The 27,930-nt window shown below is 35.7% G+C and overlaps 2 protein-coding genes across 2 annotated transcripts in view; one reads left to right on the forward strand and one right to left on the reverse strand.

Annotated features, from left to right (window-relative positions):
• LOC106686611 (ATP-binding cassette sub-family G member 4) overlaps nucleotides 1–24,789 on the forward strand; it is a gene marked incomplete in the record, with an annotated part of 83,336 nt that extends 58,547 nt beyond the window's left edge. The window contains 5 exon segments of the mRNA XM_067052412.1: nucleotides 3,171–3,295; nucleotides 11,460–11,628; nucleotides 19,294–19,394; nucleotides 21,612–21,770; nucleotides 23,421–24,789. Of these exon segments, the coding sequence (XP_066908513.1) occupies nucleotides 3,171–3,295; nucleotides 11,460–11,628; nucleotides 19,294–19,394; nucleotides 21,612–21,770; nucleotides 23,421–23,765 (899 nt within the window).
• LOC106686610 (transmembrane protein 62) overlaps nucleotides 2,029–27,930 on the reverse strand; it is a 53,064-nt gene continuing 27,162 nt past the window's right edge. Inside the window, exon 14 of the mRNA XM_067052410.1 lies at nucleotides 2,029–2,638. Within this exon, the coding sequence (XP_066908511.1) occupies nucleotides 2,617–2,638 (22 nt within the window). The 3' untranslated portion in view covers nucleotides 2,029–2,616. The remainder of the gene's footprint in view (nucleotides 2,639–27,930) is intronic.

The raw sequence follows: 27,930 nt of genomic DNA on the forward strand, positions 1-27,930 counted from the left end.
AATATATAATATATTCATAGGAAATAATTTAAAATTAGTAATTATTTTTAATTAATTAATTATTTAGACTTATCCCTCAAAGTATTTAAAGGAGAAAAAGTGATGATCTTTTGCTAATATTCACTGGTTCAATCCAAATGTTTAGAGTGGCCGTCATGTAGTGTTGATGCAAACGTATTGAGAACACCTACGTCACCATGAGATGTCAGTACAAAGTGAGAAGTATCAAACTTCATATGAATTGCATTAAAATAAAGAAGTTTCTAATATAAAAATATGAATTTCAATGAAGATCTTCCTGAGGAATTTCTTCAAAACTATTTGTTTTATTTTCTAATAAACTGCTAGTTTTTATCTCCCTTATCTATTATAATAAATAAAGAGCTTGTATGAAACATTGCTTTTCAAAACCAGCCTGGTCCATTTTTAATTTGTTTAATTAACAGTTTTGGTTCTAATTTTACAATGGATAAAATTATATTTGTTAAAGGAGTTAAATAAAATGTGATTTCTCTATTCTTGAGATAAATCTATTTATGTCAGGATAACCTAGAACCAAAATTTGAAAGGAAACGCTTGAGATGAAAATTGGTAATATTCTTTAATATTCAAAAATTATTTAAAATGCAAATAAAAGGAAAATTGATAGTTTTTACTTAATTCTCATATCTAAAGTATAGTTTTGAAGATGACAAGGTCAAATAAAAAGATTAAATAAATATAAGAATTTTTATTTTTAATTATATATAATATTATAGACTCTTAATCTCAGGGCGGGTTTCTAGGTAATCAGAACAGAACTTTTTACCAATAACACTTAATTAAATTTAAATCTACTTTTACAAATTTATTTAATTTTAGGTAGAGCGAAACTAACCAAGTTATACAATCTTCTATGATGGACAGATGCTTTTCTTTGTGTTCTTTCTCAATAAACTAACACTTGCTGTTAACGTTCTTTCAACAAACAAACACTGACTGTTAACAAAGAATTTTCCTCTAAACGTTTTCACTCATCACTGGCAATCCAAAACAAAGAGTCCCTTACTCAGAAGTTAACTAAGAGTTCGACTGGTTGTCTAGATCGAGTCTGGTTGTTGTTCTTCCTACTTGGAGAGTATTTTGGTCTTCCTAGTTGGAATGTACGCTGTTCATCCTGATTGGAGTATACATTGTCCTTCATATTTCCAGTGTATATTGTACTTCCAGATTGGGTTATAGCCTCGATTGTACCTATGGTTGCCACTAATTGCAACGAACTTGGAACTGATCTTCCCCCACCTACTGTTCCTATCAAAGTCGGAATTTAAGTGTGTCTCCAGGGTGAAAAGATTGATGTTCTGATGTGGGCAGTGATTCGCTTCTTAAATTTGTTGATTTATAATCTCCTAGTTGGTGCTGGTAGATAGTAGTCCCAGCAAACTGTGCCAGTTTTTTGCCACGATGTACTAGTAGATTGGATGACTTCAGTGTTCTACTGGAGGTATGGTTGAAGCATCTGAGTTGCTGGATGTCGCTAAGTGAGGCAGTCTGGTGAGATTTTATTTGGTTAGTAGGCTATATTGCACCCGTAGTTACCATGTGAGGCCAGTTGACGGGAGCTCTTGTTGTTCGCTACGCCAGTCAGGGCTATGAGTTGGTGGGTGGTCGGCGTGATACTTGCCAGAGATTAAGCATTGTCGCACCAGTCGTGGCCCACGAGCAGGTTAGCAGGATATCTTGATGGACCTTAGTTGGTAGAGGCTTGTACCAGTGTAGCAGGTCTTTTTTGTCTTTATCAGCAAGATTTTAAGGTCAAGTTTTAAGATTGGTGGTAGGCATGAGCTTCTGTGCTGTACTTAGGTGTTTGAATTTTTTCTTATGGACGTCTTTGTTAGTGGCATCTGCTCAATATCGCTCAGATTTGTCCTTCCTTGAGCGTGGAATCCGCAACACAGGTCCCACATCCTGGATTCTGTTGTCTCTTATTATTTTGTCCCTGATAGAGATCTGCAGGGGATTCGTTGTATGTACAAAAATTATTAATACGTAAAAATAACAATGTTTTTATAAAATACAATAATATATAAATTTGAGAGCTTCGGTGAGGCTTAAGGTGCTGAGCTCTAGTGGATTGTAGTCGAACTCTTTGTTCCTCCCACTACACTTTCTTTTTGGTTTAATAAAGGGAATGAACGATATTTAAATGATACATAAAATAAAAACATATGAAAAATCCTTTATACATAAAAATATACTATTTACTCAAAAAGGGGATATTACAATTCATTAAAAACTTTTTAAAACAATTGTTTAGCAATCTTCATTCCTTGTTTTGATCCATGTAGGTATTTCTTTACTTTAAATTAGTTTTAAATTGACATAATAAAGTTTTGAATACGTTCCTGCAGGTTTTCATATTTATATAACAGATAATCCTAAAATTTTGTATGTTATTTATGTAAAGTTGATTACTATTTGTCTCAACCTCTCATGTAATTGATTTCTCAATATGACGTCTACTCCTAACATTAGGTTGAAGAATTTCCCTAGGTAGCAGGAAAGGATTACTATTTCCTGCAATATGTACACTAGAAGCCCGCTTATCAATCCCAGTTGGGGCTGAGATATCGCTTGTTAAATGGGAGAACAGTCCGATCTGAATAGCGTAAAAAAAAAAAAAAAATGTTCAGTATTAATTTGGCAGAAATTATTTATTTATTTATACAGAATAAACAGAGGTAAATATATACAAAAAAGTGTATATGTAATATAGTAAATATATACAAAAAAGTGTATATGTAATATATAAAAGAAATTAATTAAGTAATGAATGATGAAGATAAAAAATGTATTAGACCACTTTAACGTACTTAAAATAAAATTTTTTTGCATGCATGACTTAATTCCAGTCATCACACCAATAATGTCTAATATTGAAATAGTAGTAAAAAAAAATAGTTGTTTTGTTTTAGCAAACTTATTTTTTTCTCAGCGCTACATTTACTTTACATCATCTGGCTAAGCAGGTGCTGATAAAGCGAGGATCTACTATATTTAAAAAAAAATATCTTGAAAAATATTATTTTATAATCAACTATTGCAATATGTTTATTGTTTTTAATCTTATTGATCTATTTTTTAAATAAGGTTATATTTAAAAGTTACAGAATTGTTTGATTTTTCTTTAGTCTCTCACAAGAGCCCTAGACTGCCTGGACGGATTCGTTGTTATACCAGCCTTCAAGACACTACACAGTTGAACCAACTTTCAGTCATTATCAAAAGAGGATTTATTAAAGTTAAAAGAGATTCGGTAATTATATTCTTCAACATCTAATCAATTTAATAATCTGTATGAACATTATATACACTGCTAGTTAAAACTTAAAGAGTACCTCAATTGTTTTGGAAAATTTGGTACATTGTGCAAATCCAAATATAATAGTGTATCAAATGAAACTTTGTTACTATGAAACTACATAAAATAATACAATTTTATAGGAACATAGTAAAAAACTTAAGTTAACCTTTAACTGGTGAAGTGGAGTTTAATAGTATCCAATTTGATTTCTATTTATTCAATTAAAAATTAACCAAAACCATTAATCTCACAGAATGCTATATTTTACTTACTTTACTTTACACTTTTGCAGGAATCCAAACGATATAAACTGTATCCTATCATCCTTCCTGTTGGATCTCCAAAATCCTGACCAAAATTCCTTTCAATCTCCCACGATGAGTGCTAAGCCCCTAGTTATCCTTTTGTGGAACACTAATGGACTAAACAACCACCATGACGAACTCGATATATTTTTCCACAACAAACACATAGATATTGCCTTGTTGACAGAAACTCACTTTACTCAACGGTCTCATTTCTACATCTGTGACTATATTACTTACAGATCAGACCACCCAGACAGTACTTCACACACCGGGTCTTGCATCCTTATCCGTAAATCCCTATCACATTCTCTCATTCCTTCCACTCCAACTGACGCTATCCAACCAACCTCTGTAATCATTTCAACTCGTCCTTTCCACTTAACATTATCAGCTGTATACTGCCCTCTTGGTAATTCACTTTTCTACAATCACCTTGAGTCTTTATTCCGATCTTTCGGATCGCGCTTCATTGCTGGAGGAGAAAATAATACAAAATTGAACTAACTTAACTCAAAACCTCACAGCTACTAACAAATCTTTATGGACGGTCACTAAGAAACTTTTTAGCTTCAAAAATTTTAATCACACTCTTCTTACTGAATCACAAACATGGACTAAATCGGACGATGAAAAAACTCAGGTATTCGGTCAGCACTTTTCTAAAACATTTGAGCCACACCCTGACATCCTTAATCCAACTCATATCGAATACATTAAAGAAGAATTGAATACTCCACTTCAAATGACCCTTCCTCCTAAAGCATTTCATCCTTCAGAGATATCCAACATCATTCAGAAGTTACCTTCCAGCAAAGCTCCCAGTTATGACCTAATTACATCCCATATTCTAAAACATCTTCCTCGAAAATCTGTTCTATTCCTCACCTACATCTACAATGCTGTACTCAGATCCACATATTTTCCTGACTCTTGGAAATTATCCATAATCAAAATGATTCCCAAACCTCAAAAGCCGCCAGAATACCCATCCTCCTACCATTCTATCTCTCTGTTATCTATCATGAGCAAAATCCTTGAGAAACGCCTGTATCCCATCCTTGATTCCAACCACATAATCCCAGATCACCAGTTTGGATTCTGAACATCCCACTCCACTATCCAGAAATGCCATCGTGTGGTTGATGTTGTCTCGTCTTCATTGGAGTGTGGAATGTACTGCTTGGGTGTCTTTCTTGATGTAGGACAGGCTTTTGATTGAGTCTGGCACCCAGGACTGCTATACAAGATCCGTAAATTCCTAACCCTTACATACTTCCCCATTATCCATTCTTATCTCTCCAACAGATTATTTCAAGTAAATTATTACAGCACTTATTCATCCCTGTTCCGTCAGTCTGCTGGTGTACCTCAGGATAGTATCCTTGGTCCTATCCTTTATACAGTTTTCACAGCTGACATCCCAACCCATCCTAACACTATCCTCACCATGTATGCCGATTATACATGTCTATTGTCAGTGAACAATGATCCTTACATTGTATTCCAAACCCTCCAATCCCACATCACCACCCTTGAAGAATGGTGCCAAAATTGGAGGATTAAAATTAATTCCAATAAACCCCACCAAATCACATTTACCCTTCGTCGTAAACCAATGACCTCTTGCCCTACAATATCCTTTAATAATACCCCACTTATTCCTGTCGAAGAGATCCGTTACTTAAGACTACATCTCGACAAACAACTGACATGGAATCCTCATACAAGACTGAAAAGACAGGAAACTGCTCATCGATTTTGACAATTACAACATTTACTAGACAAACGGTCTAAATTGCCAATCCATTACAAAAGACTGATCTACATGACTATTATAAGGCCTATCTGGACATACGGAGTTGAGCTTTGGGGCTCCACTAAACCATCAAATTCCTCCTGAATCCAATCCTTACAATCCAAAATCCTTAATGCTCCCTACTTTGTCACAAATCAAGTCATCCACCATGAACTCAACGTCCCATATGTTGCCGATATGGCCAAAACCAGATACTATTCCTTCCATGGAAAACATCCCAACCACCCTAATCTACTTGTTTCTAACCTGGCTTCTCCTTCATTACCTAATTATCCTCCTAGGCGTCTGAAAAGAAGATGGCCTCAGGATCTTCTCCTCTAGAAATGTTATTGGAGTTCTATCAATGGGTAGATTCTCCACATGTTTGTATCATGTCACTATCTCACCTACAGCAAATTTACTTGTTGTATATATGTTATAAAGTTGTAAATAACAATAAATAACTGATTAAAAAAAAAAAAACCTTTGCAGGTTTTTTCCCTCAATAGGTTGCCTGGCTAAGTCAGAGCGAAATGCGCAATCCCAGTGCGCACTACCCCACTGCTCCCGCACCCCGTATGGCAGAAATGGCAAGGAAGGGAGATCAAAAAAAAAAAAGTCAGCGTCCCTCCACTTCTCTCTCCCCCACCTGTCTTCCTCCTCAAGTCCCCTGCCAGCCATGTCCTCCTCCATGCAGTCCTTCACCGGGTTCAGGGTCTTCCTCTCCTCCATCTTCCTGGTTGTTCTCATTGCAGAAGTCTCTAGTAGTTTGGAGTAGAGTTCTGGGTCAAGTGTCCAGGTTTCTGCGGAGTATTTAAGTGAGGGCTCAACAATACTTCTAAAAATTCCCCATTTTTGTCCATTGAGATGACCGTATTTCAAAGGACTGCGTGTAACATTCTAGTCAACCTTCTTGCCAAACCAGCTCTCTTCCTAACCTCTGGTTCAGACTCACTGTTCCCATCTATTATTGACCCCAGGTATTTGAAGGAGTCTACCTTCTTACATAAATTTCCATTAATCTGAAGGAATCTCTTTGCAGTTTACTGACAGGTATACGGTCTTATCAAAATTTATTTGTAGACCCCACAGGCTGTATTCTTTTTTCAGGGCTTCTTTGCTTCTTTCAGGCCATCTCTGCTATGTGTTACCACTGTTTCGTCATTGACAAAGAAAAGGGAGAACAGCATATGCCCATTGATGTCAATGCCTTACCCTTCCCATTGTGTGCTCCACTCCTTTACTGCCTGTTGCAAATAAATTTTAAACACGGTTGGGGACATACTGCATTCCTGCTTAAGACCCTTGGACGCAGAAAAAGGCTCAGACAAGCTTCACTCTGTACTTGTCTTCTCTGTACAGACTCCTCACTGCATTTATTAGGGCAATACTAATACCTGCACTCTTAAGAGATTCTCACATCTTACGCCTTGGTACACTGTCATAAGCCTGTTCTAGGTCCATAAAATCTATGTGTACAGCTCTTCCTTTCTCCATTCATTTTTCTATGCTCCCTTAAAACAAATATGCTGTCTGTACAAGACCTGGCTGCAAAAAAGCCAGACTGTTCCTCCAGGGTAACAAACTCCTCTTCTAATTTATCCTTCAAAATTCTTGCAATTATCCTTGGATATGGTACTCTGGACATAGATGCCTCTATAATTTTGGCATTTATTCCTGTCCCCTTTCTTAATTATATAAAAATATATACAACAAGTAAATTTGCTGTAGGTGACATAGTGACATGATACAAACATGTGGAGAATCTACCCTTTGATAGAACTCCAATAACATTTCTAGAGGAGAAGATATCAAAACCATCTTCTTTTCAGATGCCTAGTATTTTGATTGATCATATGCCCCTTGCTTCCTTCTTCACAGTGCCAAGCATTTAACTCTTAACAAGAAAGGGTTACTGCCACACTTCATCCCTAGCATTACTCTCACATCCATTATTGGTAGTAGGCTACGCTACTTGGTAATACAGTAATCCAAGATAGAAGGTCTGAATCCCAGTTTACTCCAAGTGAACTGATGCTCCTTTCTGTGGTGGAAGACAGTGTTTTGTACTTTTAAGTCAAATCCCTTGCAGACATCACAGAGTCTGAGGCCATTATCATTTACTTCCTCCTACCCCCATGTACCCACAACCAGATTTCCTTTCCAACTCGAGCATTCATATCAGCCATTATAATCACTTGGTCCTTGTGCCTAATCTTCTCTAAATTAGATCTAAATATTTCATCGAAAAGGTCCTTTTTGGTGGCCAATTTATTGCTATCTAGGCTGTAGATTCCGAGAATAGAAAAATTTTAGCTGAATATTCTCAAGTCTCTTCTTATTAATCTTTCTAATACCATCTCATAAAAGGTCGCTCGTCATTTGTTTTCCTTCGGATAGCAATGGAGACATCTGCCCTAGTCCGCTCAGCTTTATTTACTTCACTCCAAATGTGGATTCAATCTCCAATTATTTCCTGTCCTCTTCCTTTCACCTTTGTTTCCGTCAGAACGACAATGTCGAGATTCGACTTCTCCATCTCAGCGTATACCTCTGCTTTTTTTATTCGAGAGACTGCATGTTCCAGGTTCCAATTTGTAATGTCCTTTTCCGTTTCCAGGTCTGTTTACCAATGTTTCTATCTGCCTTTTTCTTTTTCTGACTTATTTTAGCTAGCTAATTTTTCTGCTATCAGAGTGGTGCCTAGTAGAAACCTCCAACCTGGAGGACCAGGGGATTTTCTGTCGAGTTCACCTTCCCTTAGACTGGTTGCCATCCCTGACTCACGGGCCCTGTCTACCCTAAGGTAAAATAAGGCTGCACTTATTTAGAGGCAGTGCACACTCACCTTGCTACAGCGTTGTCATTGGACTCTTGGAGTACTTGCGAGAGTGGTCATGCCACCAACCACCCTCCTCCATTCTTGTAACAATGCTGCTCTTGGTTCGGGGCTGCTTATTTGATATATACTCACAGCTGACCTCTCGAGCTGGCAGGTCATCCCGCTATCCACCACCCACTCGGTAATCTGAACTCAGTCCTGAGTGTTATATTTTAAAAGTTTCCTTATAAAATATTTTTTATAAAATAACAATTAATGTCTTAAATCATTGAACAAATTTTATTCATTTTTTTTTTTTTTAACATTTTCATAATCTAACCTAAGTAATGACAGTCCTCAAAAAAATGTAATATCTTATTTACTTAATCTTATATATTTAAGTCCCTTAAATGTAAATAAAACAGGAAAAATTTATGCAAAGAATATATAGCAAATGGGAATGAATCATTTCAACAGTTTTTACACAAGAGAACTGGTGGGTGGTTTTAAATTTTAGTGGCATTGTATTGTAATATTCAAAGATTATTTTAAAGTAAATAAAAGGAAAATTGATAATGTTTACTTCTTTCAGATCTAAAAACATAGTTTTGAAGATAACAAGGTTAAATGAAAAGATCAAATATTAAATAGATATGAGAATTTGTATTTTATTATAGTCTTATTCTCAGGGCGGGTAGCTAGGCAATCAGAACACTTGTAACATCAGAACACTACTGGCAAAATTTTGAGCGGCTTGAGAACCCAAAGGAAAAGTGACAGATCCTGTCATGCGACTAATTTTCTCAGAAAAACAGGGAACCCATTTTGAGTAATGAGCGAAACGTCCAAAGGCACGTTTCAAGGAAAAGGCATCGATAGGCAGAGGCAACTCATGTAAGGGTTTCAATCTATCAGGATCAGGACGTATTGAGTTTTTTGATGACATAACCAAGAAGATTTATACAGGGCATTGAAAATTTACTTTTCTCAAGATTTAATTCTAGACCATATTTTCTTACTGCTAACATGAAGCATTGAAGATTAGAACATTGTCGTGTTCAGCTTTATCATTACCACAAACAGTGATGTCATCCAAATAGGAGAAAACTCCTATTAGACCTTCATCAGAAATAATTTTGTCAATCATGTGTTGAAAACATGCTACACCATATGGGATCCTTTTGAACTGATACAATCTTCCTTGAGCTTCAAATGCAGTGTAGACTTTCTCATCATCTGCAATGGGAACCTGGTGGTAGGCACTTTTCAGATCTATTGTACTAAAAAGGCTTACTTTGCTCCGTTTCTTACTAACTCATCTCTGTTGGGTAGAGGGTAGATGTCTAATAATGTGAACTTGTTGATGGTTTGGGAAAAATCTATAACAAGCCTCTTCTTATGATTTTCATTTAGAACAACCAAAACCTGGGCTTGGCAAGGAGAGTTGCTTTCCTCAATAATGTCATCAGAAAGTAGTTGTTCTATTTCCTGTTTGATGAATCTTTGATCAGACTCAGAATAAACTCTCGACTTTGTAGCTATAGATTTGCAATTTGGAGCGAGATTGAAGAATAATCGTGGAGACTCTACTCTAGCTACTGAGGCCGAACAAATTGTAAGTGGTTCTCTATTTCCACCAAATTTTAGTTATATGCCAGAATTTTTTTTTAAAAAATCATGACCAAGTAGTATATCACAAAAGAGCTCCTTTAGTACAGACAGTTAAATTCAGGATAACTGTGACCTAAAAGCTCAAGGGTAACAAGCACATATCTACTTACTTGTGAAGAAAGGGATGTAGTTGCCATTGATATGCTTCCACTTTCATGATAGACTCACAAATCATAATGCTTAACAATATCCAAATTAATAAAGCTGTTCGAGCTTCCAGTATCTATTAAACACTGCACGAGTTGATGATCAGCTTTTACAAGATTTTTCAAGGGCTTACCATTGATGGTTGCTAAGACTATGCCAACTGCTACTGGTCCTCTTGTACTACTCACTGAATTCTTCTTCTTCCTACATACCAAAGCGTTATGCCCCTTTATTTTGCAGTTTTTACATTCAGCATCTTTAGCAGGGCACACTGAGCGAGGGTGACGGTTGTAACCACAAAAAAAGCAATTACTCACCTTCCTCTGGATAGCAGAAAGAACGATGTTATTTCTTAATTGTCTTCTGGTGAGATAACATTGGATGGCATGCAGCTGACAGAGTACTTTTCGTGGTATTGTTTGGATTGTTGGTGAGCTATTTCCAGGGTCTGAGCTTGATTTACAGCCTCCAACAAACTCAAAGTTTTATTCTCTAAGCATTGTTGACATATAGAATTCGATGTCAGTCCATTAATAAAAGCATCATGAACATATTCATCCTTATGCTGAGAAGCTGTAGCTGCTTTGAATTCACATTCCTTGGCAAGGAGATTTAAATTTTGTACAAACTGATATATATTTTCTCCTGCTTGTTGTCTTCATGTCGCGAGTAAGTGTCTAGCAAAGATTTTTTTTTTCTTTTTTTATATAAATAGTATTTAATGCATCTAAGGCTCCTCGGAATGTCCCCAAATCACTCACTAAATCGTAAACATTATGAGACAAGTAGTTTGTAAATACCTTAAATTTGTCCTCATATGTAAGATTTTCTGTTGCCAAATCCAAGAATTTATTAAATGTCTTAAGCCAATGTACCCACTCTTTACCTGCTGAAGTAGAACTGGACTCAGTCTCAAATCCAGTTGGTCTGAGATACTTAGCCATTTGAACTTTACTAGAGACTATATATTTAAATGAATAAAATTGTTTTGAATTGAGTGGGTATAAATCAAATCACAGAGTAGAACCTTCAGAAAGGTTTTTATTCATTTAAATATAGACATAAACATTTGAACACGAGAGGAAAACAAATGAAACATTAACAATAGACAGATAAAGCAGGGAGGTTACAATGTTACCATAACAATATATAATATAAAAGCATATTAAAAACTATTTACTCATTAAAGAGGATATTACATTTTATTGCATCTCTATTAATGAACATGAAATCGTAATGTCCAAGTTATTTTACCTTTTCTATGTATGAAATTGCTAACAATGATTAAAGTGTTTAATTTAAGGCATTAGGTTAGGTTCTTAATTACCAATTTTTATTCATGGTTTGAAATTATGACAAATGTATAATTTACAGACACTCACCTACATGCGAATATATGCTAATATAATAACTGGTTTAATGTTGGGAATGCTTTACTATAACTCTGGAGTTGATGGGTCAACAGTTTTAGACAACTATAATCTACTTTTCTCTGTCATCATTCACCATGCAATGTCGACAATGATGCTCACCATTTTAACTTGTAAGTTGATATACATATTTATTTCATTTAATTTTATATAAATTGTAGTAAGTAGAGACAGGAGAATGTGATATAAAAAAAAAGAAAAAATAATAAATGTATTGTCAATATTTTATAAATAGTAATAAAACCAACCTTAACAATTAAACAAATGTACTAAAACATTCATACTTGATGAAACTGTTGCTGTTGATTAGTGAATTAGTGGTGACCAACAATATTCACTCAACAGTAGAAGGTTGTAATTTAAGCATGTATGTGAAGTCAATTCGCAACAAGGAGTGTTGTGCAACAGTTTGATCGTGTATTGTGCTTTTCAAGAAATTATTATGTTAAAACAAATTGCAACCTTCATTCCAAGACCACCTAACTAATTTTTTTATCTAAAGAGAAGCTTTGGGTAAATATTGAAATTTGATGAAATTATTATCAGTTGATTTTAAGAACCAAAAAAGTCCTTTGACAGATAATTAATACATAAAGCTCCAATATCAATACACAAATATAGTGGGCCAAAATCCTTTTAATTCTTAATTTATGTTACTTATTATTCAGTAATAAATATTTTTTTTTTAATAAACATTAAAAACCATTGATTTAGCCAAAAAAAATATTAAAATAATTAAGGTAGAAATGAATGAGGAAATTAAATTGTAAAAATGTGAGTAAAAAAAGTATTGGCACAGTTATGTTGTTTTGAAAACAGACTAAATACTATGTGTATAATCGTAGGGAACATAGTCCAATATTTTTAGATTTATTAATAAACAATGTGAGATTAGTCTAATAGTAGAGTTCAGTCATTACTGTGGTTATTCTATTCATAATGGGCAAAACTGTTGAAAATTCTTTCTTCATTCGCAATTAAGTGATGAAATTGCATAGGAAAAATAAGAACATCATAAAAAAATTTAAGGAAATTGGTTTTGTGCTAAACAAACCAAGATCAAGCCTGCCACAAAAGTTGAATCCAAGAGAAAAAAGACATATTTGTCGATTTGTTGAAAATAATAATAATAAAAAAAAAAAAAATTAGGACTGAAGGATACGTTTATATTCCAGCAAGACAAAGATCCAAACCATATAGCCAGTAAAACGAAGGAATGGTTGTTGTTCGAAGACAGTTGACAACACCCCCTCAGTCTCCATATAAAAATCCCATTGAACATTTATGGTATATTTTGGATTTGAAGGTAAGAAAACACAAAATTTCTTCATAAAATGTGTTGTTAGAGGAATGGGAAAAAATTGCACCTGAGGTCTTGGAAAATCTCGTTTCTTCTATCTAAAGAAGATAAGCTAAAATTCATAAGAAAGGGGTGATAACAAAATATTAATGACTTGTATTTACATAAATAGGATTTTTTAATTAATAAATGGCTGTGCCAATACTTTTTTGACTTACACTTTTACAATTTATTTTCCTCATTCATTTCTACCTTAATTATTTCAATTTTTTTTTTTTTGGCTATATCAATGGATTTTAATATCTATTCAAAAACAAAATTTATTACTGAATAATAAGTTACATACTTTAAGAATTAAAAGGAAAAAACAGGGTGTGCCAATACTTGTTTGGCCCACTGTACATCAAACTTCAATATCCTTTTTTAATGTTAATCCCCTCTCTTGCCATTTCTGTCATACGAGGTGCGGGAGCAGTGGGGTAGTGCGCATGCTACTGCTCCCAATGATCACCAATTTTTTTTTTATTCTTTTATTAATTATTTTATTTTTTTTACTGTGGTACAGCCCAGCAATAGCGCCTTACTGATGGGGTTGCACCTTCCCCACCTTACCGACCCCTGGCGGCCGAGCCCTTCCCAATGAAAAGTGCGTTGGCCCGACAACTTCCCTCCACCCGTAGATGAATTCCCTGAAGTACGGGTAATTATCCTCTTCCATCAGCAGAGGGAAGTACGACCCGGCGAGGGCGAAGATCCCGCATTTTCTTGACAACCTGGCACGGTGTCCTTCCATCGCGGTGCAGTCCAATACCACGTGCTCTGCTGTTTCAGGGACCCCACACGTCGGGCACTGGGGGTCGATGTTCTTTCCGAAGCTTTGCAGCTTTCCCCGGAATCCTCCGTGTCCTGTCAGGATCTGCGAGACCCAATAGCCTGGGATGACCCAACCTGCTCTCAATCTTGAATGAACGGAGGGGAAGAATTTCCTCAGCGTCGCACCCTTTTCGCTTGTCCGCCACCGTCCATTCCACTCCTCAATCAACTCCTCCCATAGGAACTTCTTCCAAAGGTTCGGGGTCTCGCCGATCCTCTCCTGGAGTCCCACCGGTAGCACTCCCAGCCCCTGCCTCTTCACATCATACTTCGTAGCATCCTCCTTGAGGATGAGGTTCAGGGGCATTGCTCCGGCAAGCACCTGCACCGCCTCATGCGACACCGTCCTGTATGCCTTCGTGACTCTCAGCAGAGCCAGTCGTTGCGTAGTGGCCAGTCTCTTCTTCTGCTCCCGCGTGAGGGTTCAACTCCACGCAGGGGATGCGTACCTCAGAATACCTAACACCACTCCTTTGTACATAGTCATTGTAGCGGGGTACCTGAGGCCCCAGAAAGCACCCCCTATACTGCTCAGCCCGTTAAGTGACAGAGTCACCCTATCCCTCAAACATGCCAGGTGAGGGGTGGCGTCGAAGCCTCTCCTCATCCTCACTCCGAGGTATGTCACCTCCTCACCCAGCCCCACCTTCTCTCCCTGCATGTCAAGAGTGATAGGGTGAGCCCTGTCCGTGGAGCCTTTTAGGAGTATGGCCTGAGTCTTAGCTGCAGCCATACTTAACCGTCTCCTCACGCACCACTCTCCAACCAGACTGGCACATCTCTCCGCTTCGTTCTTCAATCTGGGTCTGCTATTCCAGGCCACAATGACTGCCAGGTCGTCGACGTAGGCCGTGGCAAGGAACCCTCTATCTTGTAGTTCCCCCAACAACTCATCAAACACCAACTTCCACAGGGCCGGCCCGAGAACCGAACCCTGCGGGCAGCCTCTCTCGACCTCGGAATAGCTTCTTCTTATCTTCACACTCCTCTTACTAAGGTAACTACTCACGAGGGAGTATAAGTTGCTGGGAGTGTCGAACTCTTGCAACCGCTGGAGTACGCGCGACCACCAAACACTATCGAAGGCGGAGGATATGTCGAACAGTATCATCAAGACATATTTCTCTGCCCTCCCTTCTACATCCTCACGCACTCTCAGCAGCGCATCCCTTGTTCCCTTGCCACGGGTCGAGCCGTATTGCCATGGGTGACTCGCAGCACTGAGGACTGGTCTGAGGCTATGCACTATCATATGCTCCAGGAGCTTGCTGATAACAGGGAGGAGGCATATAGGCCGATAGGCCTTCGGCGATTCCTTATCCCCCTTTGTAGAGCAGTCTCAAGTCTGCAATCCTCCACCTGCTCGGAAAGTACCCCTTATCCAAGCAATCATTGAAGATTTCCAACACCTCCTCCTCGATATATGGGGCACCGTTCCTGAGGATTGCAGCGTCCAAGGCGTCGAGTCCCGGAGCCCTCCCAATCCTCTGCCTGTCCACGGCAAGACGTAGGTCCCATAAATCCCACGGTGGGCATAGGTCGGTACCTGGTGGGTATGACGTGGTGCGTCTCACCATACTCTCCTCTGCAGTGTCCTGGGACGGATCATCCCTGGGGTATGTATAATCGATGTACATCATCGCCGTTTCTTCCAGGGTGGTTGCCTGGGCTCCTCCAACTTTGATGGCAGCCATGTCCACTGCATCCGACTATCCATCTGGGTGCTTCCTGCAGTTACCAGGCTGGTCCAGCCCTCCTGGTCTGTCTGGGTCAGCTTCCTCATCTTCTGGTAGCTCGCCTATGTAGGGCGGTCAAGCCCTTCCCATTGTGAAATGAGTGGGGCCCACCACCTCCTTCCATCCGTAAATGAACTCCCTGAAGAAGGGATAATTCTCTTCTTCTACCAAACAGGGAAAGTCCGACTCAGCGAGGGCGTGAATCCCAGTCTTTCTCAACAGTCTGGCTCGGTGTTCTTCCATGGCAGAGCAATCTATTATTACGTGTTCTGCTGTTTCAGGAACTCCGCACGTTGGGCACCAGGGGGTCGATGTTCTTTCCAAAGCTCTGTAGCTTTTCCCGAAACCCCCTGTGTCCTTTTAGGATCTGTGAGGCCCAATAGTCTGGGAGGACCCATTTAGCCTTCAATCTAGAAAGGATGGTAGGGAAGAATTTTCTCAAAGTAGCGCCCTTCTGGCTTGCTACCCACCATCCATTCCACTCCTGTATTGAGTCCTCTCGCAGTATTTTCTTCCATAAGTCTGGAGTCTCACCGATCCTCTCTCGGAGCTCCTCTAGCAGAGCTTCTAGCTCCTGCCTCTTAACTTCATATTTAAGGACATCCTCCCTGAGAATAAGGTCCAGGGGCATAGCTCCGGTCAGCACCTGCACCGCCTCATGTGACACCATTCTGTATGTCTTCATGACGCTCAGCAGAGCCAGTCTCTGTATGGTGGCCAGTCTTCTCTTCTGTGTCTGCGTGAGGTTTTGGCTTCACGCAGGGGATGCGTACCTCAGAATTCCCAACATCACACCTTTATATATGGTCATTGTTGCAGGGTATCTGAGGCCCCAAAATGCACCCCCTATCCTACTTAATCCATTGAGTAACAAGGTCACCCTGTCCTTTAGATACACCAGGTGAGAAGTGGCATCGAATCTTCTTATCCTCACACCAAGATATGTCACCTCCTCACTCTCTCTCCTTGGATATCCGGGGTGATAGGACAAGCCCTGTTGATTGAGCCAATGGGTCGAGCCGAACTGCCGAGGATGACTTGCAGCACTTAGGATTAGTCTAAGACTGTGGACAATCATGTGCTCCAGGACCTTACTAGCTACTGGAAGAAGGCATATTGGTCGATAGGATTTAGGCGTTTCCTTATCCTTACCACCTCCCTTGTAGAGCAATCTCAAGTCTGAGATCCTCCACATGTTTGGAAACTTGAATATCAATACATAAATACATCATACTTCAATATCAATACATCAAACATCAAGATTCACTCAGAACTTTACTTTAAATAGAAAATGTTAGAAGAACTTGAAATTAAGGTTGCAATATGAAATTCCATAAGATGCAAATGAAAGACAAACAAACTTTAACAATATCTTCTGAGTAGTAGGTACCAGAACAGTTAGATACTGAATATATATCGCTGCTTTATTATAAGGTAAAGTAGGCCATCAATATCAGTTGTTCTGAAATTTTACCTACAGCTAGAGTAATCTATCTACTTTCAAAATAAAAAAAGGATATCAATTTATAAGGAATTTTGAGCATTCATCCAAACCATTATCAATGAGACATATTAAGACCAGGGGTCCTAAATATGGCCTACATAGTCTACTTTCTTTGTTACTGAGGAAAAATACAAATTAAATTACAAGACGTGATTTGAATCATAAAAAAAATTATTGCAGAAGTTAGTAATATTGTATGAATAAATTTAAGAGGTTACTCTTCTCATTCTGGACACACATACACCCTGTCAAGTCGACTGTCATACCCACCACACAATTGGTGGACATAAGTTTGATACATGCAACACATTACCATGTGCTCCTGAAAATCCTCTTGACAAATAAAACAAAAACAGCTCTAATTTTGTTTCTAAGCTAATGATTTGGAGTTCCTAACTAAATTCTGTAACCCGCTGTGACCAGGAAGTGGTTTAGGCACCCTGCTGGGTTTTGGGTCTCCAGTTTTCTTTGTAGTAGCTTTGGTTTACTTTTTCTGGGTTCTATTGGATGACTTAATGTTCATCATCTTCCTTTTCCTTTGTTTTGTAACAACTTGAGAGGAGTTAAATACAGATAGGAACATCACCGTACTACCTTGTGTAAACAAACTCCGGTTCCCTTTAGTTCCCATATAATATATAGCCTTCTTTCATGTGGTCTTGCCTGTTTTTATTCTTGGTGTGCTTAATAACTGTCATAAAGAAACATTTTCTGGAGTTTCTTGTGGTGTGTCAAATGGCTGTTTATTTGCAGTGGTCATCACAGTCCCAGGTGCAGGTTCATAGGTAGTCCCTGAATCACGAGATTCATAATTGTTATCCTCTTCACTAGATGGCATTTCTGTAAAGTCAGATGAATCTACATTTTCTCTTGAAGGCTATTGGCTGTATGTAGGATCATAAAATGTTGACACAGCTTCTGGATGTTCTTCAAGTCAATTTTCAGTGATGTCACTTGTTGCAAAAACTTCTTGACTGATGGATCAAAGAGAAAAATTCCTGTGGCTCAAAATTCTGAGACAATGATTGATGGCGTCATTGTCTTTGGCCAGATGCAGCCAAAAATGTCACTAAAAGTACGTTTGATGATTTCCCTCTCCCAGAAATGGAGTACCTCATCATCTCAGAATGATTCAAAAGGTTTGAAGCATAAGGCATCCATCGGTTGAAGAGTATGAGTAGTATTGCTCGGTAAACGATATAGATCAATCACATGTCCTTCTGCAGCTTCAATTATGTTGGTGTCCAAGTGTGATGATGTGCCATCAAAGATCAGCAGCACTCTGCCATTAGGCTTGTACTTCACAAAATTTCAATCCATGCAACAAAAGCCATGGTGGTCAGTGACATCTTCTGCCATGATTATCCTTTTCCCAAAAGGAATGTAAAAGTACCAGTCAGACTGGATCCATTGTTCTTTGAAGGTGATCATTGGGAGATAGCCTGACCTATGGCATTTATGCAGCCAACAATGGTTACATTCTCACCATGTTCCGGAGCTATTATGTGGACATTTCTGTATCCTTTTTTTGCCAAAACCTCTTGTGAATAATGGAGGATGAGGCGATGCCCTGTCTTATCAATACTAAAAATTTGTTGTGGCTGTCAAGTACCAGCATCCTCCATTGCCTCGTGAAGTCTTTCAAAATGATCCTTTACAATAAATCAATTCAGTTTCTGAGATTGAGCTGGATTTAAATTTTGTCGCTTCCTTTTTGCAACATCAGAGTGATGTTTCAAAACAAAAGATAGAGCCACTTCCTGCCAGCCAGATATTCATGAATAAAAAATAGATATTTTAAGCCATTAATCCATACAAAAGTGAAACCCAACCTCCTCAGACACTTGGAGGTCAATGGCATCCAAACATCAACAAGCCTGTGAATCCTACACACTAGTTCCATTTTGTCATATTCAGGTAGAACTGCCATCCTACCCAATTTCAGCTTGGATATTGTTGAAAGTATATTGTATCTTATCAGAGTCTGCCTAAGGACCCCAAACAGATCCTACTTTGTAGGACGATATTCCTTCTTTCATCGCTATCAGTGCATTTTTTAGTTACCCTTCTGTCCATTTCCCTCTTTTTTTAAACTGTTAGAGAAGTTTCTGTACCTATTTTGCATTTTAATAAAGTAATTAAACTAAATAAATAATTTTTTTTAATATATTTTTTTATTACCCTCTACCTGGTCATTTCTGACATACAAAGGATTATCTATAGATAACCAACCTATTCTGACTATGTTGAGGGGGTTAAGTTTCATTCCTTCTGTCCATCTTAAAATTGACATACATGAATACTATTTAAGAACAGTTATGTATGAAAAAACTCATATTATACTAACATTAATTGAATGTTTCAGTCCCAATGGAAATGTCCATACTGATAAAGGAACATTTCAACAGATGGTACTCACTCAAGTCCTACTTCATTATGGTCAATATAGTCGACATACCAGTTGCTGTGAGTAAATAAAATATCTTTATTTAATGATATAATTTTATCAATCATTTATTTTTTAAGAATATTAAGAAAACATCAAAGAGAGGTTATTATTGGAAGGTTAAGATTGATATCAATATTAAGAATTAGGTTGCAACATAGCAAAGCATCAAGTCTCTTAAAGAGCAGTAAATAACTAATCAGCTAGCATTTTGCCAAGTCAGGGCAGGGAAAGGTACTTGTGCTGACCAGGAATAGCACATTTTGCTTACAAAGCAATCAGTAAAAGTTAGTGAATGGAACGATAATGCACTAAAGGATCAAAGGAGAGGGAGCCAACGTAAAAGTTAATAAATTATTGGATAATACACTAAAGGAGCAGAGGAGATGGAGCTAACATAATAGTTAATGAATGATTGGATAATACACTAAAGGAATGGAGGGCAGGGATCTAACGTAATAGTTAATGAATGATTGGATAATACACTAAAGGAATGGAGGAGAGGAAGCTAAGGTAATAGTTAATGAATGAATGAAGAATGCACTAAAGGAATGGAGGAGAGGAAGCTAAGGTAATAGTTAATGAATGAATGAAGAATACACTAAAGGAATGGAGGAGAGGAAGCTAAGGTAATAGTTAATGAATGAATGAATAATGCACTAAAGGAGCAAAGGATAGAGAGCTAACATAATAGTTAATGAATGATTAGATAATATACTAAAGGAGCAAAGGACAGGGAGCTAACATAATAGTTAATGAATGATTAGATAATATACTAAAGGAGCAGAGGGCAGGAATCTAACGTAACAGTTAATGAATGATTGGATAATACACTAAAGGAATGGAGGAGAGGAAGCTAAGGTAATAGTTAATGAATGAATGAATAATGCACTAAAGGAGCAAAGGATAGAGAGCTAACATAATAGTTAATGAATGATTAGATAATATACTAAAGGAGCAGAGGGCAGGAATCTAACGTAACAGTTAATGAATGATTGGATAATACACTAAAGGAGCGGAGGACAGGGAGCTAACGTAACAGTTAATGAATGATGGGATAATACACTAAAGGAGCAGAGGAGTGGGAAGTAATAGCACAGCTGAGAAAGCTATTTTTAAGACAGCTGGTCCCAGGCTATATAAAAGAACATTATTGGATTATTCTCCCAAAATGCTAGAATATTCAATACATATTATCTAACATTGTTTACCTACATTTGTTGTCCTTTGTTTTCTATATGATCATTAGGCATGCCTCAGAACATTCCTGAAGTGGGCAGATGTACAAATTAATATCTAGTTTTATATTTTTTGTTTAGTTTTCAAGGGATAGTGGACCTCATTGTATGGACGTGGTCATCTATGGCTATCATCTGGTCAACAATTATTGATAATTTGGTTGGTGATAACAATAAGCATGTATATTATGCATTTTGAAAACCAACATATACTATGAACTTAAATTTTAATTAAAAAAAGTTGGGATAACAGACAAAATATATAATTTTTTGCAGATAAATCACTCTGTGACTAATTAATCAATAGGAAAAAAAAATGTCCTCACTTGTGAAGGAAATCATCACAGGAGACTGAAAATTAAAAATAAAAAAATAAGAAACTTCACTGCTCTCAAACATTCTTCTTCCATCAATTAAACTGAAAGGCAAATGATAAAATGATAAGCTAGAATTATTGTTACCACGAGTCTTGAAAATTTCCTTCCCATATCTCTCCAATTGGTGGGATATTCAAAACCATTAGCTCTAAAGGCTTCAGCTAAAACCTTGAAGACACCCATTACTGGCTGCATAACATAACTTGAACGACTTGACATAGTGATAGTTTTTTTTTAAAATTATTAATCCTCTAATACAATTTCACTGGCTGCTTTCATTGATTTAAGTAATCAACATAGTGCTATTTTACTAAAATATTATACATAAATTCTTGTTGAATAGGTGATTCGATATGAGCCATCATTTTAGAAGTGCAAGTCTTTCTTTGTTATCATACTACAACTATCTTTCAATTAAAATATTAGGGACAGAAATTTTATCATTTTGGTAGAATAGAGATAATACATCTTATTTCAACAACCTATTAGACTTTTCTAAAAGATGTACTAAATCACTAGTGTATAATTTAAGATAAACTTGTTAATAAATTTACTGCGATAATTAATTTCAACTATTAAAATATTTTTTCTAAAATGACATGATAATGAATTTCATTTTCAGGCTATTTGCTGCATTCTGTTTTCAATCATAGTTTACTTCTTGTCAGGACAGCCACAAGACATGGATAGATTTTGGGTCTTCCTGGCAGTGTCACTTCTGGTTGTATTCATTGCCCAGAGCATTGGTTACGTCGTAGGAGCAATATTCAACAGTGTTGTGGTCAGTTCATAATCACTGTCATAATAAAATAATTCATGGAAGATTAAAGTTATTGTAATACTTAATTTGTGAAAAACTAAATCTTTTTATTCACATATTACTACAAGATTGTTTCTTAGTTCTCCTCCATCTTCAGGATACCTCACCTCAACACTAAGGACATACTACAGTAATGATTTAGAAATGTTATTCAGTAATAAGAAATACAGCATGAGAACAAAAGATGAAGAAAAAATGCGTTAAATATGGTAGATTATAAAAATTTCGATTGAATAAATGCAGGGGAGACTTCAAGTAAATTACAGACAAAAATTGAATTATATCAGCAACTGTAAATTTTTTGAAATTATAACCATGCTCATTATGAACTAACATTATTTCTGATGTACCATAGGAGCATTGAAAATTCCTCTCAAACTTTTATTTCAGGATCTTTGCATAATGTCTGTTGGAGTCCCTCGAGCATTCCCACAGTCAAATAGATTTTAGAACTTGCTTTTAAAAAAAGAAATTTGTTATAGATTTTTATTTTTTTTAGATTGTTATGCTTTTTGACACATCAAATTGAGCTGTATTAGTTCTTGATACATCCAATTGTGGTGTATTACTTTTTTACACATCAAATTAAGCTGTATTATTTTATTTACATCAAATTAAGCTGTATTACTTTATTTACATCAAATTAAGCTGTATTACTTTTTTACATGCACATGCATGTCCTTCATCTTCTTTTCATAAATAACAAGTCTCATTCCTGCAGGCTAGGCCGAGAAATGGGCCCTCTTCACTCCAAAAGTTTCCCCAATCACATCAATGTTTGCAAAGGCTTGGGACATAGCTGACCTCTCCCACCCACCTTGATTTTGGATCTCTCCACTGCACACTCTATCATGCCAGGCAGTCCCCCTGTTTTAAGTCCCTTGACTAATTATAAGTCAAAAACATAATAATACAGAGAACTTTAAGACCAATACAAAAAATTAAAGCCATTTTAATTATAAATTATAAACACATAATAAATAAATATAAAATGACAAGAAAGGAAAATAAAGATAACCTAATCAAAAGATTGTTGATTAATATTGGTGGGAGGCATAAGGTAATAAGGATTAGCTCAAATTTTAATCCCTGCTAGACCAGTGTGACTTTCATATTCCAATGACAATAACTTATTAAAAACTGAACTATGCAACAAATTTGACGAAATAACATTTTATGGATAAATTTAGACATAGAGCAGAAATAATGATGATGTCAATGAAAAAGTAAGATTAAATTAGTTATATATGACATTAGTGATTAATAAAAAACCAAATGTTTTATGAGCAATAGTTTATTTTTTTTTTTTTAAAGGCAATCCATAGCGAGGGTGATGTTTGCCTGGTTATCTACAGGTGACCAACCTATTCTAAGCATGGTGGGGGATCAAGTTCTTTATTTTGTGGGACTGCCTTATTGTTATCAGTTTATGTTAAATTTTAGATCAAGTATACTGAAAACGAAGGAGAGTTCCAAATTATTGATGCATGTTGTTTGTGAATAAAAAGTTTCAATATAGGAAGATTTGGTTTATTACTAAAAAACATAATTATTTGATAGTTTAATTTTTTTGTTTAATTACAATATTCATATTGTGATAAAATATTTTAGAACGGAACATTTGCTGGACCGATCCTGATAGTGCCAATGATGATGTTCTCTGGCTTTGGTGTCAACTTCAGGGATATACCTGGATACCTCAGATGGGGTACTTATGTTTCCTACTTGCGTTATTCCCTCGAAGGTTACGTCGGGGCAATATACGGGATGAACAGGACAACACTTCCATGTGAAGGATTCTACTGCCACTATAGATACCCAGAAAAGTTTCTATATGACATTGCTATGCAAGGTAATGTGTACAACGACTGCATCATAATTCTAGTTGTTATGCTGGTGTTTGTCAAATTTGCAGCTTACCTTCTACTTAGGTGGAAGATTCGATCTCTCAGATAAAAAAAAAAAATCGAAATATATGTTTAGAAGTTAAGGGACTGAAAACGTACCTTCTCAATGTAATATAGTAATTACAATATTAAAGTAGATGAGGAGCATAAGTAATATAAGATGAATATTACATAGGGTTCAATAAGATTAAAAAATTGTACAGTAATAATAAAATGTATTTATACAGTCAACTATTAATAATTCAAATTTTTAAGTTATTGATGATTTTTATTTGAGATACCGGCTTAATGAAATGAAGAAAATTTGAAACAAGATTAAATATGAATACATTTGACTTTATGAGGCTAGGCATAAAAATTTGAGTTATTGAGGTCAATTGTTAATAGGAACATATTTAATAAGACACTCAAATCTAGTTTTCACAATGTGTAATTATCATAAGGGCTATATTTTTAATAGAATTTTATTATAAATTCAAGATTATTTTTGAAACAGAAATAATTTATGAGTAACTTATTAGTTAGACTGATTTATAAATACAGTGTTCATGTAAAAATAAAATATTTAACATTGTAAAAAAATAAGATTAGGGGTAATATTTTAAAAAGTACTGAAAATTCGTAGGATAAAAATGAGGTATAGAATTACAAAACCAGTCAAGTCTTTTTTCATTCTTTAATTAAGTTTTGTAACTATATTACCATAATATCTTCTAAAAACACTTCAGTAACATATCATTTAAATAATTCTATAAAAAACGTTTTACCTTGGGAAGATATGATACCAAAACTGTTAACTAAAAAAAATAAACAAATAAGAAATAAAAATAGACTTGGATGGTTGGATGAAACATTATGCCTCAAATGTACAAATCTTGTGATATTTAGATTTTTTAATTTTAAATGTGTTAGCATTTTTATATAATACTTCTAGGGGCTTAAATACACCAAAAGGAAGGCCATATTAATTTTATTATTAACTTTTTATAACTGTTACCATTTTCAAAATAATGTTAAGGGATAAAAATGTAATGTGTACCATAAGAGAGAAATAAATATCTTTTTTAATGTAATATTTTTGTAATAGCCCACTATTGATACATTATTTATTTTATTTGTTTTAACAGCATTAATTACTTTTTTAAAAATTTATACATATTTTTTTCATATATAAATAATTGTACGTATTAATTCAAATTATGAAGATGGTCAGGGTTGCTGTCACAAGAAAACGAAAATAGTTGTTAACTATTTTCTTTTCTTGTGACCACACACCAAGCCATCTTCTTCATAATTTACATGTATTTTCAATTTTAACAATAGAATAATGAAGCAGTGCTTTATCTCAAGACAACCACATGTATGTTCTGAAAGAAGAATTTTAAGATTAGCATGACTTAGGTCCTCCATTGAGGACCTGTACAGCTCCAGATGGAAATGTCAAGATTGTGGCTGCCTCAAAATAAATATTGATTGACCCAGGTGGGAATCGAACCCACAACCTTATGAAGCAAGCACTCTCGAACCCTAGCCCCAATATATTAAACTATTAGGTCCTCAAGGCTGTTTACTAATAAAATGCATTTTAATACATAAAAAGACATTATTTTAAAAAGAGATAACTTATACATTGTAAATAATTATTAATTTAGGATTATAATTCCAATTTGAAATCTTATTTATTAAAAGTATTTGATTGTGATCGAATAAAATAGTTACAGCCTACTGGCGTGTACTGGATTCCATGCTACCTTCTTTATACAGTAGCTTCCACATGCCTACTGTATCCCGTAGCTTCTACCAAAAAACTGTATATAGTAGCTTCTACCTACCAATTGTATATAGTAGCTTCTACCTACCAACTGTATACAGTAGTTTCTACATACCTACTGTTTCCAGTAGCTTCTACCTATCAACTGTTTATAGTAGCTTCTACCTACCTACTGTATATAAATTCATAATATTTAATATTTTAATAATTAAATTTTTCATAGTATGGTATTATTTTCATTTAAATGTTATTTATTATTTAAATTTACTGTTTTATTCATGGCAACAATTTACATTTGTTTTTTATTTCTACTATTCATGAAGATACTGAAACAAATCTATAGTACATGTGGACGAAATTTTGAAGATATTTAAATGATTGGTCAAACAGTAGTAAGGAATGAGGACAATTCGGACATAAAGGATATTCTTAAATCAGACTCAAAAGAAAACCTACAGCAAGCCGTGACCAAACAAGAGAGTGAGCTGGAGAGAAAGGAATAATACTAAATGAAAAGGAAGGTTGACCATGACATTTTTAAAAGAATTGAAAATGGCAACAATATATACTACGGTTGCTCCAATACAAAGGCCAACAATATATACTACAGTCTGTCCAATACTAAGGCCAACAATATATATTACAGTATGTCCAATACTAAGGCCAACAATATATATTACAGTATGTCCAATACTAAGGCCAACAATATATACTACAGTCTGTCCAATACTAAGGCCAACAATATATACTACAGTCTGTCCAATACTAAGGCCAACAATATATACTACAGTATGTCCAATACTAAGGCCAACAATATATACTACAGTCTGTCCAATACAAAGGCCAACAATATATACTACAGTCTGTCCAATACTAAGGCCAACAATATATACTACAGTATGTCCAATACTAAGGCCAACAATATATACTGTAGTATGTCCAATACTAAGGCCAACAATATATACTACAATCTGTCCAATACTAAGGCCAACAATATATACTACAGTATGTCCAATACTAAGGCCAACAATTTATACTACAGTCTGTCTAATATTAAGGCCAACAATATATACTAATCTCTGCAATACAAAGGTCATCCATAAATAAATACTAAAAAGTATATGCTTAGCTACGCTCCTATTTAAGGATGAAAGCTGGCTTCCATTAGATAATTATCTAAGCCTGTTGGTGAAATGAAAAGATAAGAGAACATAAGAAACACCGTCTTGCTAAAAGATTCCCTTGAAATGAGGCAATTAAGCTGGTTTTGATATCTACATCAGATGAATGATGGTCATGACCCACAAACTTGAAATATATATGTAAGAAAGACCCATACCAAAGCGCTCAACAACACCAAGGTTAGGTTCAACTATCTTTCAGGACAGAAAAGGACCATACAACTAATGGAGATGAAGAATCTATAGCGCAGGATCACAGGACCTGGGATACTTGGATCAAGGCATCTCTATAAAGAGGACAGGAAAGAAGAACAATACAGAATAATTGAATGAAAAATATATTGCAGAAAACTAGGATTATTTGATTTTAAAATAAACCTCATAACAAGGACCATAAACTATTTATTTTTAGTAATTTTATAAAAATAGAAGCATAACATATCTATACATGAACATGTTTGGTAATGATTAATCTAAAATGCCAAAAAATATCACATTGTTCGTTACTTACAATCTTTGGTGTCCTTTATTTTCAAAACAATTAATCATTAATACTTAAATGTTAAAGTATGTTTTAATAATTACACAGCTAGTTAATATTAAAAACAAAAAAGAAAAACAAAAGGTACCTCCTCAGTACATTAGATTAAACAAAAAAGAAAATAAATTAAAAAAATTAATCTTAGAGCAATTTAGCAGAAAGACAACTTGTTAACATCAACCTAAAACCATTTTAAGAGCTTGGCAATAGTAAATTGTACAAGATAACTACACAAATTATTGATTATCACCTCATTATTAGAATTTTGGTTCAGTTAATTTGTTGCACAAATGACTTACCTTACAAGTTCTATTTTCTTCAAAATTACAAGAAATTAGGGATACCAATAAGATAATCACTAGCCCTTTACACCATTATGGTGAACTGGGAGCCACCATAATTTACACCATATGCTTACTGGAGCAGTAAGCACCAAACTGCAAACTGTAATTGCAGAACTACTCCCCTATATCATTTTCTGGTTGACAATGCCAATTTTTGAGACAGTTTGACCTCAGCAGCACCTAGTGGTGTTTTAAAGAATTTATCGTATCTTTTTTAACAAGTAGGGAATGATTTTAGTCAAATGAAATCTGGAGCAAGTTCAGAAGTAGTTGAATGAAAAAAAACATTTTTTTACTTGAATTATTTTTCAAATAGTGGAATGGGTTAAATCAAACGAAAAATAAAGCACTAAGATGAAAAGTAAGCTATTTAATTA

Source organism: Halyomorpha halys, unplaced genomic scaffold (assembly GCF_000696795.3).
Source record: "Halyomorpha halys isolate HHAL.00 unplaced genomic scaffold, Hhal_1.1 Scaffold848.1, whole genome shotgun sequence".
Taxonomy (NCBI): Eukaryota; Metazoa; Arthropoda; class Insecta; order Hemiptera; family Pentatomidae; genus Halyomorpha; species Halyomorpha halys.